This window comes from Ammospiza caudacuta, chromosome 1, assembly GCF_027887145.1.
Source record: "Ammospiza caudacuta isolate bAmmCau1 chromosome 1, bAmmCau1.pri, whole genome shotgun sequence".
Lineage (NCBI taxonomy): Eukaryota > Metazoa > Chordata > Aves > Passeriformes > Passerellidae > Ammospiza > Ammospiza caudacuta.
The window spans coordinates 54589947-54609553 of record NC_080593.1 but is presented as its reverse complement, the minus strand read 5'-3'; the positions used below and the strand labels follow the sequence as shown (position 1 = coordinate 54609553).

Below are 19607 nucleotides of genomic sequence, written 5' to 3'. Positions count from 1 at the left end.
TGATGCTGTCTTGTTTTATGAGAAATGCACTCTTTTCTCTCTGTTTCAATATAGTCACTAAACTGTGTTGTCTCAATTCAACTTTTTCTTTTGCTTCTTATATGACTTTCAGTGATGAGGGTGACAATTTTTCTCTCTTCTTTCTCTTTTCCTCTACCATCATCATTGCATAATTCTATTTCATCTATGGATAAATTGCTAGAATTTTGAAAGTCAAGGTTACTAGACTACTTACTGCTACAAGGAACTACATCAGACTTTCCATGCCATGGCATGACATTGACTTGTAGCTTCCATCTTTTCCTGACCAGTTTTCTTTGTGGCATCAGCACCTGTAGGAGAAGGATATCTCAAAAACAGTTCATATAACTGCACCAAACCATTGGGAATAGTATGATGCCACTACATTAGCTGTCATTCTAAGCAACTGAGGCACAGAAAGCATGCAGTGCTGTTCACTGTAGGAAAAGGAGGGTTACCTTCGAATTATGCACTTGCACATTTGAAACAGTTAGTATAATACTATTGTAATATTTACATTATTAATTAATATTATTAAGTGATAAGTCATTTATAATTAGTGATTAATGTATTGTCAATAATATTGTTGTTATATTGACATTATATCCTTCCTGATAGGGGTAAAAAAATTATTTATGCACCTCATTTGCATATAAAATAAATCTTCTACACAAGTCCAGCTATATTCCCAAACTCATTTTACAGTTTGAAAGACTTTCAGTTACAGTGTGCTTTGAAAGTAGTTGTGATTCAATAGAAAGGCTTTGAAAGAACTTCAGCAGATAGTGTCAAAGTCCTGCCCCCAGTCATGTCCACAGGAGTCTTCATTTTGGGCAGAGTATATACACAGCCAGTGTGAACCTAAGAATGTTTTGTTTATTAGTTTCCAAATGTAGCTATTCTCTCAGTCTAAGCAGTGTGTAAAAACACCTTTTATACTATATGTATTATACTATATTCTACTATACTGGGACAAAGGATGTTTTTTCGGTATCAAGTATCTTTCATATTCAGTTTCATATATACAGTTACTTGAATTTATTTGAGTAACCTAAATTAGGGTCAGGGGGTACAGTATTTGTAACATACTCTGGCACAGTTGACTGTGAAAGGGATTTGTCGTGAAAGATGGGGATATGTGTATTAACTTGTTCTTTCCAATTGCTAGAAGATTTAAGGAAACACCTTTGAAGCCCATGCCTGCTCATGCAGTCTGTTTAAAAACAGACTTCATCTGCCATTGAGCTCTTGCACCATGCAGTGTCCTCAGCATGCCATTACTCTTTCTCAAAATCAAATGTATTTTAGGAAATGTGTACAGAGCAGAGAACTCCATTTGCAAGAAAAGAGAAGCATGAAACACTTAAACTACTACTACTATAAGGCATTATCATTCACACACATCAATTTTGAAGTGTTTTGGAATGTCTTTTTTATATCAAGATACTTATTTTTCAAACCTTCCATGGACTTTAGTCTTTACAAGAGTTAATGTCCATATTTCCCATCAGAAAAAATTGAAAATCTTTAGCATAAAGGGGATTACTTAAGATGCATTTCTTGCTCTTTGTACCATTCCTTTTAGTTTCATCTCTTCTGCCCTTCTTCTAATACTTGTCTATTTCACCTGTGTCTTCTCTAATTTGTTGTGTTTCCTTATTTCTTGGATTTCCTTTTCATGAATCATAGAAAAATAGCACTGGAAAGGACCTGAAGAGGCCATGTATTTTGTCTCCTCCCACTAGGCAGGATCAGTTGTCCCTATATCATTCTTGACAGATGTTTGTCTAGCTTGTTCTTTAAAATCTTCAGTGATGGAGGCTCCCTAGGCAGTCTAGGCACCTCTACATAGTGCTCTAAATGTCTTCTTGATGCCTGATCCTAGTTTTCCTTACTGCAATTTAAGTTCATTATTTTCTTCTGCTTTCCATTAAGTCCATATTTCACCCATGCTTTTTGTCCAGACTCTCTGTAAAACCAAGTAGCAACTCTGTTATCATACAGGGCAACATTCCATCGAAAATTTTCTAGATTTCCACTTATTTTCTTTATCTTTCCTTATTTTATGCTAAATACCTTGTTACCCTATCACTTTTCTGCAGCCTTCTGGATGCAGAGAACAACATCCCTGATCTCATAAGGCCTCTAACACAGAGCTCCAGTCAACCATCCCAAGCATAGGGATGCCCTACATAATTTAAGAACAAAATTCAGTCTTACAGACCTAACTAATTCTTTACCTCTTTACCTCTGCATCTATCAGTCAATACTAACTTCACTGTTGAAAGCAATATGTAAAGCTTGTATAAAAGAAATACAAATAAGGCCCTTCGCAGTTTTCAGTTTATTCTTATAAAGTATTATGATGCACTTTTCCCTTCTCATATTCACTTCATCCCACTAGCTGTATTGTGCATACACATATTCCTGCCAGATACAGATCACAGTTCCATACAGTCATCATTCTGGCATGTCTCCTATATCCACTTACCAAGAAAGGCACTTACAGCAACTGTTTCTGTAATTTCTGTGCCACATTCTGTCTTTGGATGGAAAATGCACAACAGTCATAAATATAATTCATATCATACATACGTGTCCAAAATTGAGAAAAGTCAGCTATTGCAAGTACAAATTGATTCTGTCATCTAGAATCTAATTCATAATCTAATTGTTGTCTCTCCTTAAGGCTGTTTCTGGAGTGGAAATTATACTGGATGAAAATAGAGAGTATTTTAATGCAATTTCATGCCATAGATAACAATCATTGTTTTTTAAGCAGAACATTTACAGCTTAACATCATCTGCTGTAAAGCAGAGGCTATGCTGGAAATAATGTAGGGAATTAAAGATGGAATCCTCCCTCAGTCTTTGGTCAGGTCTTACGGTGATTCTTCAGCCTCTTCAACCCCATTGCTCACTTCTCCCTCACAAGCAGTGTGTTAGAATCCAACCTCTAAATATCCCTTATATATTGCTGTTACCTTACTTAAGGTTACTGTGAATCCAAACTTCACTAGCCATGTTCCTTTATGCCCAGCCTAATTATGTGAATTTCTTATATTTGTTTAAATATTTCTGGACCTTCAACAAGAAAGTTGCCAAGCTTATGGGTATTCCAGATACTTTAAAAATATATGCATAGTACAAAACATGTGCAGAGACTCAAACACTTTCTAGACTCAACCATCACATTATGCACATGCTACATAGTGACTCTGTGCATGCCTTTCATGCAGAGCTGAAAAATGCAGAGTGCCCTCTCATTCTAGAGCTTCCTGGAGGCTTCAGTTTCACTGTGGAAGTGCTCAGTAGTTGAACTGTTCAGTAACTGTTGTAACATAGCTGGAAAATGTTGGATTTGCTTTCTCCCTGAGAAATACCGATGGGAAATGGTGTAGAATAAAAAAAAATATGGGTGGAAGATCAAGGTTCAAGAGATTATCCAGTCCAACCTGGAGTAACTATTCCAGTTTGTAGTTAATTTGGTCCTAATTACTGTCATAAAAACTCACAGATCCCACCAGTAATCTATGCCAGTGTTTCACTGCCACGTTAGATAGCTTTTCCCAACATCTAATTGGAACCTCCCAGATAACTAGGCCCTTTTATAAAGTGAATAAAGAATAATTATGTCCTCTTTTCATTAGCTATGCCTATATTCAAAGCAGGCATCATATCCCACTTGGTCTTCCCTCCTTTAGATTAAACATGACCAGTTCATTACAGGTGCCTTCATAAGCCTTCATAAGTTAACTCCCAGGCCTTTAGCCATTCTAATTATTGAACTCTAGTTGGTCTAGATTGTAATGCAGTCTAGCCCCTAGCTGTGGACATGGCATCCTCCTCTGCAGAGGTCTTTCCAGGGCTCAGTAGAAAAAATGCATTTCGCATGCACTGCAGACATCACTCCCCCTAACATGTCTTGGTATGGGAACTGCCTTTCCTTCACTTTTGCAACACCACAGGTTTGCAGCCAGTATGTTTAAAGCGCAGAAATATTTTGATTCCTAATCTTTTAATCCAGCCTGTCAAAATTTCCTCCCAGCATGTCATCAGCATGTAAATTTAGTAAAGGTGTTCTCTGCTCCATCATCCAGGTCATTAAGAAAATATTGAGTAGTGTTGAATGAGGACAGACTTCTGTGAAGCACCATGCATGCCTATTTTTTTCCACAGATACTTCATCCTCAGTTTTGCTTTCCAAATATTTTGGCATTCATTCTGCAGCAATTTCACCTAAAACTATGCTTCCTTAAATTATAAAGAATGTCACATGAGGGAGTATCAAGACACTTGTAAAGTCAAACCACCTACTGCTTTTTCCTGGTCCACAAGGCCAATTACCCTGTCTTAGAGGGAGATCAGATTGGTTTGACACAGTTTGTTTCTGCAATCCAAGTTGTCTGTCGCTACCTTGTTTTCTTGCGAGTGCTTACAAATTGTTTGATTATTTTCTTCAGTACTTTACTGTGGTTGAAATTTAGTTGACTGGCCTATAATTTTGCAGATCTTTCTCTTTAAAGATAGCTGCTACATTTGTTCTTGCATCCTCACAGATAAGCACTAACATCTCTTAGACTGTTCCACATAGTGTAAAAGCATCTAACTCATCTAAATACAGTACTTATCTTCGCTTGCCTGCTCTGAAATCTTTAGTTTTGCCAGAGATTCCCTCAGACAACAGACCCAGACACCAAACACCTGCCTGTTTCTGAAAGCTGCAGTCTGGATTTGATGTGGATATAATGCATGGGCAGGCAGTCCACTTCTTCAGTGCTCAAAAGAGGCCAGCCCTTAGAGTGGTATGTTTCCCTAAGAGAAGATATTACAAAAGAGATATCTAAGTGGGGAATTCTCTGTAGATAAAATCCAGCTGTTAGAGAATGTTTTTAAGATGCTCACTCCTTGCATGAGTCTGAAAATTGGAAGCCTTTTAATCAGCTTCTCAACTGTTATCCCCTTGATAAAGTTCCAGTTATATTTTGTTAATGTACTTGAGGAAAAAAAATCCTACATATAACAAAATGCCTTTTTTATTAATCCACAAGGAAGTCAGAATACACTAAAACTGGCCAGATAAATAATTAGACTTAATTATATAAATTACAAATATAAAATAATTATACTTAATTATATTACTTTAATATTTATTAAAGATTAAATCAAAGTTTCTTCCTTCATTTTCCGTCATATTATTCCATGTGAAAGGTATAAAAAGAAATTGAAGTTTTTCCATTCTTAACAGACTCTAACAGGAATATTGTCATTAAAATAGTTCATATATATTCCACAGAAAATGTCATCTTGAATGTGAACAGATACCTTTATCTACAGTTTTATACAATTTGTTGTCTACTTAGCATCAGACAATTTCTATGTGTGATGGGAGGATAATACATATCATTTGAGTGTCACTAATGAAGGTAGCTCCTTTTCTAAAGTCATTTTTCAGTTAGATATCAAAAAAGAAAACCTCATACTCCTTAGCATTCAAGAAATAGATTTTAATTACTGACTTCAAGCAAGGCCACATAGGCCTTTATCTTTTCCCTTGTAGAAAATGCAGATAACAGCTGCAGTGAAGCCTTTTTCGAATATTTTTATGATCTTTTTTGATCAATATCAAGAATAACATAAAATAAAGGTATAATAAGCAGCAGTCACTAGAGTGTATCAAACCTGTATTACGGTATTCTTATGCTCTGAAAAGATTGTACTGGACTACTAGAATTCAATTCAAAACTGTAAAGTCCATTGTGTGCCTTTATTTTGTAGAGAGACTGCCCTGCAAATTTTCTGAGAGTTTTATGTTAAAATCAGTACCAGAGAATGTTCCTAGATTTCAATGCTACATGAAAGCATATTATAGGCAGAATGGATTGATGGTTCTTTCCATTACTGTAGTAAACAAACAAAGACTACACTCCTGTAATATTTGTTTAAAAAATTTAGAAAGTCAATTCATGTATCATTTGCATCTACCATACTTACTAGACTTTTCGCATGTGTCATACTGGATACAGTCTTGATGTGGATAGAGCTCATAAATTTTTGTGTGTGTTTTAGTCAAAGAAAATTAATCTGTTCCCATGATTTTTGTTTGTTTGCCAGCTATGATGTCATAAAACAAATCACTGATTCCTGTAGGAAAGGGATTTTTGCTCAGTTTATATCCTCTTCCCCATTCCCATTCTTCTTGGCCCTGGTCCTGCAATATGAAAGGAGCTCTGTGAAACAATCCTGATTTCTATGACAATCCATGTAGGGAATAAAAGTTTGGTTTCATGAGTCAGAAAACAGGTAAGGATATGTATTTAATAAATCAGAATCCTTCTGTAATGTCATGGGTCTCTTATCACCCATTACAAAAAAAGCATTTACCTTCCAATTGGACAATATTCTAAGCAGCTCAGATTTCTCCTGCAACATTGTCACTTGAATAAAGCCCATGGTGTTTAATGCTCCTATGTGATTTGTTCCCCCAAAGTAGATGGGTGAGATGGTGCATTGCAAATTTCCTATTATTGCTTCACTTTCTAAATACCTATTTTTACATTTTAACCTGTAGCTCCATCAGCCTTCCCAGACGCAAGTGGGACAAGCAGCTTCACAATCCAATCTCCTGCATTTGGCTCACAGTCAAGCATCTATGTCTCAAAGCCCAGTGCGTCAGGCTTCCTCTTCTTCCTCCTCATCCTCCTCCTCTTCAGCTTTGAGTGTTGGCCAGTTAGTCAGCAGTAAGTATTGCTCCCTGGCTCTCCTGAATTCTCCCTTCTGTTTGTTCTCCTTGCTCCTGAGTTTTCCAATCTGCTTTCCTTCCTTTTGTTTTGTTTTGGTTTTTTTTTTTTTTTAATATAGTAGATTGTATATTGCAAAATAGCTGACTCTCACCAGTGAGAGTCACTAAGTGTTATCATGGATGGGGCTTAAGGTAAACATGCTTTGAGAAATTTAATCAGTGTTGAAAATGGTCATTAAAATGGTAGTAGCCATTAATTGACCCATGAGGACAATTGTTATAACTGAAATGTAGTTTATGTTTTTTGGAAGTTAGAAGTTTTTGAATCAGTCAATATAATGAAATACATTTCTCAGAATTTGGTTGGCACACAGGTACTCCCACTTTTGGTTAAGCTGCTTGTTTCTTTGCTTGGGTGATATAGCAAACCATTTTACAAACCCTAATACTGCACAAATCCAGAGTGAGAGATTTTCTTGCCAGAAAAAGCTCTCAACACTTAAACAAGAATGAACTGGAACACACTGGGGAGAAGGGAGAAGCACACTGCAGTGAAATAACTGAGTTCCAGTGTTAGAATTAGAACAGCTGACCTGAACAGCACTTTCTTCCAGATTGCACATTTGAGAGTCTTTGCTATTACCTTATCAGCATTAATTTGGTCTTTACATAGCAAAAACAACAGGTTGACAGTACACATAAGAAGCACTAACAGTTTTTGCACATCTGCAAAAATCCAATTGATTTGTATGGCCTTGTTTTATGATACTCCATGTAGATATTCTAAGTAATCAAACACTGTAGCTTATGCCATATTGGTAGTGAAAAATATGTGACTGATACAAGCTTATGAAGGGCTTGGAGAAACTGTTATGCAAGGGAAGATGTGAAAAAATCTTGGTTGGATTATTTCAGAGGTAATTTGCATGGAGAAATTACTAGTAGAGCTATAGTGGTAAAATTATGCTGATGTAACTCCCAGTGGGAATACTTTTCTTCTGGAATGAAAATATCTGCATATAGATACAGTTATAATTATAATGCTATGGGTGCATTGTCACTAGTAAATTTTCTCACATAGACATGCTTGTAGAAGGAAGACAAAGAAGAGGTTTTACATTACAAATACAATAAATTTACCTCTAGTCCATGTGGGCAAATTGAGTAAAATAGCTGGTGCAGAGTTATTTTTCAATAACTAGTCTAGAATAGCTCCTCTTTTGGACATTCTTATTTAAAATAAATGCAACATGGAAGAAGCCCTCTTAAGATTACAGGATAAATCCATCCAAAGTTAGAAAACACTTGAAAAATAGCTGCTTGTTCAACTGTATGCAATTCCTCTTAGAACATGTATTTAATTATAACAACATATTGTTGTGATTAAAATCATGCAATCATCTTTTTTTTTCCTCATCCTTCTTTCAGTGCATTCCCAGTGGAATTGTCCTAGGGATGTATCAGATTTACTAACACAACAGGTGGGCTGTTGTCCCAGGGTTTACTGGATTCACTAATCTGTTCCTCATTTTGCATAACATTTGAGGTAGGAAGCTATAGAGGAGTGAAGGATGGTCATGCCTGAGGCAATAGAGGACTGAGGAGCTGAAGCCTTCTGTCTGCTGTGCAATTCCAGTGCAAGGCAGACAAATCACTTAAAAGAGATTTTTCACAAGTGCTCCCTCAATATCCAGCTTGAGACTCTGGACTTTAATTTACAGAAGAACCGGTACTCATAGTTGCAATTTTAAGTGCACTTTCATAGTGGAACTGTATCAAGAACCATTTACAGACAGTCTAAAAAATCATTTCCTACTTGACCTAGACTGGGTACCCAAAACTGCTTCTTCTCTCAATATCTGTCCACTTCTCTGTGAATGAGAAGGGGAAGACCCTCACCTTGTAGAAACACAAGAAAATAAATTAAGATTTTAAAGAAACCAGAAGAGCTCAAGAGGAGATGTCTTTAGTGAAGAGCTTTAATAGAGGTCTGGGGCCACACACTGAACAAGTAAAAAGGCAATACATCAATCAGTTCATCTGTAATGAAGGACAGTTCATCCTGTGCACTGAACAAGGCACATGAAAAAGAACTGATAATCCAGGGCTCAAAGACTATGGTACATTGTGTTGTGGGCTGCTGTAACTCCAGCACTTTATAACTTCTGAGTGTTAATTTGTGCAGCTCTAAGGATATTCTTTTAGCTTCATTTTTTTTGCATGGATAAATTTCAAGGTTGTTTCAAAAGCAGAATAATAACATAAATCAGTCATATGGTGACGTAATCTTTATGTTCATAGTTGGAAATAGGAGATGTGTTGAATGGATGGAAAAGCTGATAGTTCTGTTATCATCTTGTTGGTTCAGCTCTGAAATAAGCATGTTGTGCTTATGGATTTGGCTGAGAGTAGAGTACGAGGCACGGGAATATCAATTTGGGCACAACTGGGAGATACATTAATGAACATAGAATTTTACTTGATCCTCTCAGGCTTGACTCCATCCACTACTTGTCTTGTTCTAGTCCCATTAATTCTTTACACTGTTCTCCACACAACCTACTCTCCCTTTGCCTCCATGCTATTGTTCTTCTAGTTTTCTCCCTGCAGTCCTTTCCTCACAGTCCATCATTACCCAACTTCTCTTCCCTTTCATTTCCCACTCAGTCACTGTCTCCAGACTGTATCTGTACCCTTTTACCAACCTTCTTATTAGGTAGTTTCTGTCCTCCTTTATATTGTTTTATCACTAGTGCCACCTCTTTTTCCTTTTGTCTTTTCCTCTATCACAGTGAGTGGTACTCAGCACAGTCAGGCCCTTCCTCCCTGCCGTCCAAATTCTAATCCCTGCTCTTCAATAATCTTCAAGTCAATTTTTTTTTTCTTCTATCTTAATTTTTTCTTTAGACTAAAGGTTAATTTTTGCCCCCTGTGCGTCCAAATCCTGCTGATGCCGCTCCCACCCTCCCTAGCAGCCATCAGAAGACAGTGAAAAGTGATCACAAAGAAGACCATCAAGTCAGTCTCCATGTCTTTACTGTGGTCTATCAAAAAGAGCTACAGGCAGGGAAACTTTTCATACAATCTGACTGATTGTTGAAGGAGTTGCACTTGGAAGTTAACTCAAATTTTCCAAAAGAAAATGTTATTGATAGGGATCTTCTGAACAAAATTCCATGTTAACATAAATAAAAAACTTGCAGAGCTGTTTTGAGTTTATGCTTCCAGCTTCATTCAGTCTCTGCTGTTCAAGACTAACAGAATGAATAGCATAAGGGGCAGATCAACTCACTTCTGCCATTTACAAAGTAACCTTACACAGACAGAAGCAAACCAGTCATCTCAATTATCCCTAAAGGCTGTCCAGCATACTCCTGAGAGCATGTAACCACCACAAACTGGAGCTAGCACTGCATGCCTAAGCCTGCTTGAGCCGCCACATCAGGGATGGTGTTACAAGGCACAAGAGATCTACCTACTCTCTTCTAGTCTAATGTGGAAAGAGCCTACAAGAAAGTGGAAAATATGGTCAGTTCAGTAAGGAAAGATCAAACCATCTGTGTAATGAAACATGAAAAATCAGATGAGATCCTTTATAGCTTTTTTTTCACAGTGATAAACCAGAGATAGATACTGTTTGGACAAATAGTATTAAATGACCTTCATGAGTTTGAAAATTGTTTCATATGACTGAAAAGCCATTTACACAAAACCATGGCTGTACATGAGAATGTAGATAGAAAGTCATCCTTGTTTCGCTTCTTTACAGAATCTGTTCACTTTCCAGATGTAGATCACTGAAGGGCAGGAGCACCTCTCTGTCACACCTGTGGCCTTCTTAGACTCCCAGCTCCCACACTGGCTGCAAAGCTTTGTATGAAGGGCCTACAATTGAAATGCAGTGTCTGAAAGTCTATTTAAAGTCTTTTAGTGGGATGAGACAGGCAATGGGTCGCTGTTTCTGAGAGAAGTCATGAGGGCAGCAAGAAAAAACTTGTGGCCACCTGAATCTAACTTTGATTTCTTTATTCCTCCTGAGGTAGGAATATTGCTCTCTTTTCCTAGTTCCTTATGAAACTGTAGTCCAGACCTCTGGCAGAGGTCCTGGAGCTGAGTACCTTGGCAGAGATTTGCTGTATTCCAGAAATAATTGCTAAATATAGCAAAGTTCATGTAAAACTAGTTACATTTAGCCACTTGTTCAGTTAAAAAAATTGCATACAGTGTCCAAACTTCAGCAAATAATTATTTGGAGCAAGCTTCTGCACACTGACTGCAAAGAGAGTAACTCTTTCACAAGATGTTGCTTCACATCAGAGAAATTATTAAAGTACAAGGAGAAATTCATAAGAACTCTATTAACTGTAGTATTCCATGTTCCTTGGATTTATTACTTTTACTTTTCATTCTAGTAATATTTTCTGTATGATTTTGCTTTTTTTTTCTTTAACGTTCCTTAATTTCAAAGAAGTTTCCTTACCTTTTGTTTTTAATTTCTCTTTCTTTTTTTATTTCTTGTCCCTTTTTTTCCCTTTATGTTGTTGTCTTCTTTATAGCTTTTCCATTTTCTCTCATCATCACCCCTTCATCCCTCACCGGCAACAAGTAATAATTATTTTGGAGACAAAGCATAACAGTTATTTCCAAATAAAAATATTTTAAAATAAGTTCTGTCTAAGCAAGGACTGCAAGATTCATCTCTACTCTTCCTGTCCCTTCTGTATGATTTCTTTGTGTTGTCTAATCCTATTTGTATTCTCTTTTGTCTTCTTTATTTTCTCTTCATTCAATTCTACATCTTTATTCCTCCCTTTTTTCCATTTCATTTTCCTCTTCTGAAATGCATCCCTCTGCTCATTTCTTTAACTTTTCCACCATATGTTCTCTTTGTGGAAATCACTGGTTTCCCCTTGTGCTCTGAGACTTGTGTTTCCATGAAGTTCCTTTCTTCCTCCCAAATTAATTTTACTGTCATCTCTTACTGTGAAATTAAAATGCCTCCCATAAACAAATTATTATTCTTTTTTTTCCCCTGAGCTCCACTCCATTTTCCATTACCAATGTTTTGTCCTGCCTTTCTTATCCAATTTACTTTCCATTGGACCTCCTCAGCCACCTATTTCTCCTCCTCTCTGACTGGGGAAATCATCCCCCTGTAATCCCTCCCATGGCAGAACTCCGTGCAACAGAAATTTGGTTTCTCCTTAAGGATGCACTGATTTCTCTGTAGCAGCTCTTTCCCCAAACTATTAAAATCACAGCATATTTTCACTTAACAACAAACTCATGCAGGATTTTCAGAAGAATTCAAAGGTGGGAGAAGTATTCCCTTCAGCAGGAAAAAACAGATTTCTATGCAGGAGAGCCTGTGAATTTAATTTCTTCCATACTGCTCATCTGTCTTCCCCGTCCACCAGGATGGCTGGTGGAATTTTAGCTCTATTCCTTTTGTTATATGCACCCATATCCTCTGAAATGGTCCAAGACAACCCTGTGACCTTTCTCCAGCACCCAGTAGTTTCATAGGCAGCCACTGTTTTCTCAGGCAATAGCGTAAACATGAGAGTCTTGAAATTCATTACCGTAGATCCCAAACACTCAATGGGTTTGGCATTCTCTATTTACCTGTTGTCACTGGGCAGCCTTCCCTGGGATATCCATATAATTGGAAAAGAGCCAGTTTATTTACTCTCTTCAATAAGCTACTCTTCCTAAAATGTGAAGGGTGCTATATGTTCAACTGTTTTGAAAGCTCAGAACACGTTAAAACAAAGTCCATAATCTCCTTGAATATGTTTATGAACATGCATATTTAGACCACACAGTCTGAGACTGTGTTGATGACAGTTAAATGCAACAGTGTAAAACAGAAAAATGGTGGTGCCAATGGAATGGTCTCCCTAGCACTATTTGTGTTTTAGAGAGGTGACAGATGACAAGATTCATGGATTTCAAAGGGCTTTGAATCATGCCCAAAGTAGAAGTGGTTCCAATTTCACACAAATGCTATTTTCCCTAGAGTTCAAGATAAAACATTTCAGTGTTTCAGTCCATCTGTTAGTAATTTCCTGTTGCCAAAGATGCTATGAAAGAATGAAGCCTTTTTTCTCTACAGATATTCCACTGTATACTATATTCTACTCCCATATTACTGAAGGGCATCACAGATTTTTTTCTCATCTCAAGGAGAGCTCAGCCTAATATTACCCTCATCCAAGTGCCTCAGGCAGGAACAGTCTTTCCATGATGCTCACTGTTGCAACAATGCCAGATCATTCTAGATCCAGCAGAACTTGGCAGAATTTCTCTATAATTTCTCTACATTTCTTTTTCTCACTTCCCTTTTTATTCCTAACAGGAGTTGGGGAGGATTACAGGTGCCATAGTTTGCTACTTTGGAAGTTCTCTGGCAACACCTGAATTGTCCTTTGTTACATTCCTAACAGCCTTAGTCAGAGGCCTTAAATTAACAGAAGGAAAGAGGTGAGGAAAGTCACTATTTTAGTGTACTTTGCTCAGGGGAGATTTTTGAGGCCAGTATCATTTATGATATTTAGTATAGAGGCCTAAAGTCATATAAGTCTGCAGCTCCATTCTGTGTCTCTGAAATTCAGAACTGATATGCTAGATAGAGAGTATGGTGTAAGCAGGAAAATTCCATGCTTCTGCAGGCAATTACTTTATAAAAACTTCAGTGGCCACTGTCACAGCATTTACTCCTAAATCAAACAATATGCACCCTAGCTTTGTACTGACTGAGTGCATGGGTGTGCAGGTGACCACCAGTACAGAAGTGAGAACAGCAGAGATAATTCTGAGTGTGGAGTATCATTGAAACAAGGCTCAGCCTATGTGCATGTTTATCTGTATGCATAGTTCGTGTGGTCCCTGGTTGCATAGAATTTAAAAAATATTTTTGCCATTTGTGCTTCTTACACTCAAGCAACAGAGTAAATTTATATGCCAGAAAACCATTTTCCCTCTGTCTATTACTGGACAAAAGGATTTTTTCATAGGAGTTTTCCATCACTGGGAAATTTTACACCAGGTTTATAAACCCCTGAAAATAAAAGCTTTGCTACTGCAATGCTGATAAGCCCTCAATAGAGCCATACTAGCAGGAGCCATTCTCATAAAAGGTTCAGAATGGTAATGTAGTCCAGCACTGTCCTTGGACAACTGCTTGCATTTACAGAAATTGAGGGGTTATTGTACTGCAAACTTTTCACCTCAGAATCTGAGGAATGAGGTGAAGAACAATAGAGATGTCTCACTGGGAGAATGGCTTCACTACATGCAGGATTGCACAACACTTTGAAATCTTCTACCATCCCAGTCCCATGCTGTCTCTGACTTGGCAAACACTTTCATTTAGTCAGGGATCAGTAGCTTGGGAGGGGGTGGGGGGTGGAAGTTCCATTCTCCAGCTGTTGTGTCATTTCCCTTGATAAGTCCTAAATTGACCGAGTTATCCAGCTCCAAAGGAGCTTTTCTGTGGTAGACATGCTTTATTATGTGCCCTTTCAGGGACAAAGGCTTCTGTGTCAGTAAACTGCTATAGAAAGGAAGGACATATTTATTCTCACAGCATCATAAGCATTATCTTCTGAGGGGCTAATGTAAAAGTGAAAAAACTGTGCAGCATTACCATCCAAAACCAGTGTTGCTGCTCCTTGATTATCGACCTGATGGGAGGCAGAAAAAAAAGCTTGAAAGGCTGCTTCTCAGAAGGGCATGTTTTAAAAGACAATTAATAAATTAGGGAGGTTTTCAAGGCAGAATTATTTTAGGCTTGTTCACTTGCTGGGTTATTTTGGACATTCATGCGGCAGTGTAGGTTGGGTATTGTGTAAAAGGGAAGAAATAGTTGTGAATCTTCTTATTTGGCATTAACTTTAGATAAAGTACAAAGACTTGATTTCAAGTTAAAAATCCAAGCAGCTCATAGTATATATAGCCCTCCCCACAGACTGGAACTATATTTATTAACACCAGCCATCGCATTATGTGATAAAAAGGGAAAACAGGGAACGTGACTCCTCTGTCCAGAGAAGACTTTGTAAGGCATAAACGGTAGCAAGGAATCCATGCATACTCTCCCTCAAAGGTGATCTGGCCCTTTTCAGGAGTTCAGCAAAGACATATCTTTGGAAGTCTTCCACCTGCAGACAACTGCAGCCCAGTCAGCATCTTAGCAGTCTGAACACACCTGACAAGGCAAGTCTGTTTCTCTTTGGGGAAGGAGAGAAATGTGTCAGTATTTAAAAAATTGAACTTGAAAGTTTTGGCAATGAAAATGGCTGTAAGCCTGTCCCACTGATATGTGATGCAAAGAACTGACATGATTAAAAAATATCTCAACAGATCCTCAGACAGCCACTGGAGAAGTGGATGGGGTAAATCTGGAAGAAATAAGAGAATTTGCCAAAGCTTTTAAAATCCGGCGCCTGTCCCTTGGCCTGACACAGACTCAAGTTGGCCAAGCCCTGAGCGCCACCGAAGGCCCAGCCTATAGCCAGTCTGCCATCTGCAGGTAACAAGTTACATCATAGCTCCTCTTCTTTCTTTGTCCTTAATAATGATCCAGCTTATTGTGAGGAGCATGCTTGTGTTTGAGTCTCATAACGTTAGAGTGTATTATTTAACCTGATATTTAACCTGATATTTAAATGTTGTTATCTGACATATAAATTGTTCTTACTGTGTATATTTAGAGTGATTTTTGGTCTCCTTTTTTCCCTCATTTTCCAAACAAGTGAGAAACAATGTTCCTGGCATAGAGACTTAATTCCATAGATGAGCTGGAGATCCTGCTGATGCTCGATAAGCACCAGCTGACCCTCTTCATACTGTGCCATTTTCTACAGATAGGGTTACTGAACAAATATTTCATGGCTGCATCCCTGCTAAGTTAAACCTGTATTACTGTGGTTAGCACTTCACATCGAGGATGTTAATGATGATTTACCTAGGCAACACAGAAGGGGAAAAAATAGCTTTCCTGCTATCTTGCAAACCAGCAGCTATTCATCTTTTACCACCCAAATATTTACTGGAAAAAAACTAAGACAAACCCATGTATGCAAAGCAGAAATTTGTCCTAATCATAAGAAATAATAATACAGTCTTGACAGAGTTAGAGTAGAAGCAAACACCTTATATGCATGTATGTCTATTACAGTAATCCTATGTTTATGCATGAGGTAACAAACACACTTAGGTAACAGCTTTTTCCTCTTGGGCAATGCCTTATAGTCCTCCATCAGTGAAAGCCAAGAAACCAACTCTAAGCTCCTTTAAGTGGATTTTGTTCTTGGTGATCCATGAAATGCTCTGTCTTTTTATCTGCTCTTTATACTTTTAATGTATTCCCCATAGAATGGAAGTGTACTTTTCCTGCAGTTAAAGACTAAGGTTATAAATAACATCAGTATGGGGTAGTGTGCTTGCAGCTCACATTTTGCTCAATGATTTTCCATAAAACCCATTGATTGTTGTTAAATACAAAAAGCTCCATAGGATCCTCTGACTTCTATGGTCTCCCCTACTGTTTTTTCTTATAAGATACCTCCCTGTTGAAAATAACCTTTATTCAGTCCATACAAGGATACTACTGCTGGGAAATTTGTTTCAAGACTTGTATGTTGTTATACCAAACATGTCCTGCAGTAACAGCACTAACAAACAATGCCAATGATATGAAGGCTATTGCTCCCTATTGCTAAGGCTTAATTTTGATTTTATTTTGTTGTTTTGGTTTTTTTTTTTTTTTTATTTCTTTGTGGTCAGTTGGTAAAGAATGCCTAAAATTGGTGGAGTTTTTAGCAACTGGAAATTTTTTGTAGTTTTAAGTTGCTGTTTGTCATGGTATACTTTGAAGGAACACATTGCTGTTTCCTTTACTTTTGCCTAGTTTACTGTCTTCTCATTTTCTCCATCTACCTGACACTTTGAGAAAGCACTAGGGATGGTGAGACCTTTTACAGAGGGCTCCTTGGAGGAGCAAGTTGCTCAGAACTTGAGATTGGGTGCAAGAGCTTGTCCCAAATACTTGCAAGGTTACAGACATTTTTTAATTTCTTTTGCCCACCTCAGATGGACACCATTTTGGGGTGTAATTATATGCTATGACTGTGCATTTTTCGTTAAGCTGCTTCAGTAGCACCATGTGTTCCTCAGAAATAGTAGATTTCAATTTTTTTTCAGTTGTAACAAAGGACTTTCAGTATGAACTCGAGGTCAGTGGAAGGGGCAATAAGGCAACAAGTTTGAACAACCAACTCGAAGACAAAAGTAGAATCTTCTGGTGGCCTATGCAGGTCATAAGAGCAATATACCACCTTGATATGTCCTGCATGCAAATAGCACTATTTCCTTTAATTTAAGACAATACATTCTAAAATATAGTCTTCAGCTTGAAATATCACCAGACACCAAGGAATGACACCTTGCAGTCAATACCACATTAAGATGTCAGGCACCAGTTACAAAGTCTTTGGAGTACCATTACCTGAAATTATTCTTTGTCTTATTATTTGTTTGTGAGAAGTGCTTTGTTTCATGCTGGAATGTTTTTTTGCTGCCTCCATGTGCTGAATGGAGACATTAAAAATGTCCAGCTCCAGCCATCAAGTTTCTTGGCATAAAGGGATTGATTCAGTTCCTCTAATGTCCAGAGCACTCTGTGGTGAGTGGTGGTGGTGGTGCTTCAGCACCACCTGGGCTGCAGAGCACAGCAGCCACATCCAGTAATTGTTGCCTTTCTGCAGCATTAAATACCTCAATGTGCAGAGCGGACAGAGCAAAGTGGGAAAATACAAATGGATGGCACCAAAGAAATTGTGTTAAGACTTTTTTAATAGCAAAAGAGGATAAATTCAATAAATGAAAGAAACAAATAGTTACAGGACTTGAAACATGAACTCTGCTCTTCTGCATGTTTTTGAAAGGATTAAAGCTTTGTGTGGCTGCTTTTCCAGATATTTTATAATACTTGTAAAATCTGGTTTGGCAAAAGACTTTTGATGGCAAAATGATATATAGAAGACCTCATTTACAGGAAATGATATCATTCTGGTACAGTTTGCAGAAATCCCACAATAAACTCAGCTTGGGGCCACAGCATATTAGTGGACTGTTATGCTGGGTTTCATCTGGAAAACATGAGTCTGTCTTTGCACATTGTGGGGACAGCAAGATAATTGCAAAGTGTCCAGCTGTTTCAGCTGAACACCACCGTGGCTATGGGAATTTTTTTCCAACCCAGAAAAGGGATATAGCATTAACTTACAAACAGTGAAAATTGCTGAAAAATGGAAAGGAAACCTGACATTCAGAGATGAGTATTTGCCATTGGTTTTATTATTAAAGGTGTGGTGTTTGGATAACATGGGATGGGAGAGATAACAAAAGGATTAAGCACAAAGACAAGGCGATAAAAGCAATGCCTTTGATATCATTTCCTGTAATTAGACTTAGTCTCAAGGGTTTTGAAGATTAACAGAAATATGAAAATGTGATTCTTAACCTGTATTATTTAGTGTACTTAGAATTTTGTTGTAGTGCTCATTTTGTGTTAGCTTAAATCTCTAGATATATATATATATATATATATATATATATATATATATATATATATATATGTATAGATATACCTATCTGACAGTTTTCATAATCTACTGTAAATTATCTCTGCCAGTCAATTAGTCAGGCAGGCAGGAAGTCCCACCCTGGCAGAGCATCAGTGTAAGACTCTTCTTTCTCAATTTTCCCTCAGACACACCATCCTGAGAAGCCACTTTTTCCTACCACAGGAAGCCCAAGAGAACACTATAGCTAGCAGTCTGACAGCCAAACTGAACCCTGGCCTTTTGTATCCTGCCAGGTTTGAAAAGCTGGACATCACCCCTAAAAGTGCCCAGAAGATAAAGCCGGTGCTTGAGCGGTGGATGGCTGAGGCTGAGGCCCGCCATCGAGCAGGGATGCAGAACCTTACCGAGTTTATTGGGAGCGAACCATCCAAAAAGCGCAAGCGGCGCACCTCATTCACGCCACAAGCCCTTGAAATCTTGAATGCCCACTTTGAGAAGAACACGCACCCCTCTGGGCAGGAAATGACAGAGATTGCAGAGAAACTGAACTATGACCGGGAAGTAGTTAGAGTTTGGTTCTGCAATAAGAGGCAAGCACTGAAGAACACAATTAAACGTTTGAAACAACACGAGCCTGCAACAGCAGTTCCTATGGAGCCTTTAACAGACTCTCTGGAAGAAAACTCCTAAGAGCAAAACAAAAAAAGCCAAATCACACAGAAAAAAAAACCCCATACCAACTGAAACGTGTCCATTTGAACTTTGTGAAAATACCTATTCATCACCCTTGTAAGTAAAAGACTGAGAAAACTACAAGAAGGACAGAACAGTTTATAAATGTCCGTGGGTTTTCCTATTAAAAAAAAAAAAAACTTTAAACAAAAAAAAATACACAACACTTAGAGTGTATGTGGTAGAATTAGTTCCCCAAAAAACTGAAAAAGCCAGTTTTTTTAAATGGACTTAAAGTAAACCAAATAACTGCTTAATTTTTTCTGTATATTATGAAAATATTAACACATTTTAAGGAAAAACAAAACAAACAGCAACAAAAAAAAAAACAAAAAAACAAAGAAAGAAAAAAAGAAAAAAAGAAAAAACTATTATCTGTTTTAAAGAGAATACAAGCCTGCCACCTGGAGGAGTGATTGTAGCCTTTCAGGTATCAAGTGCTAATTCACTATGAAATCTATTAACCAAAGTCAGAAACATGGCATTGCAAACTAGATTGTTAGTCTACACTTTTATGAGTG

At 37.7% G+C, this 19607-nt stretch overlaps 1 protein-coding gene across 3 annotated transcripts in view; it reads left to right on the top strand.

Moving 5' to 3' along the window:
* Window positions 1–19044, top strand: part of POU6F2 (POU class 6 homeobox 2) — a 323386-nt gene extending 304342 nt beyond the window's left edge. For 2 of the 3 annotated variants that reach the window (XM_058817082.1, XM_058817090.1), the window contains exons 8-10: window positions 6593–6761; window positions 15128–15296; window positions 18540–19044. In XM_058817082.1, the coding sequence (XP_058673065.1) occupies window positions 6593–6761; window positions 15128–15296; window positions 18540–19044 (843 nt within the window). The remainder of the gene's footprint in view (window positions 1–6592; window positions 6762–15127; window positions 15297–18539) is intronic. The other variant, XM_058817100.1, reaches the window with a different exon arrangement.
* The last annotated feature ends 563 nt before the right edge of the window (window positions 19045–19607 follow it).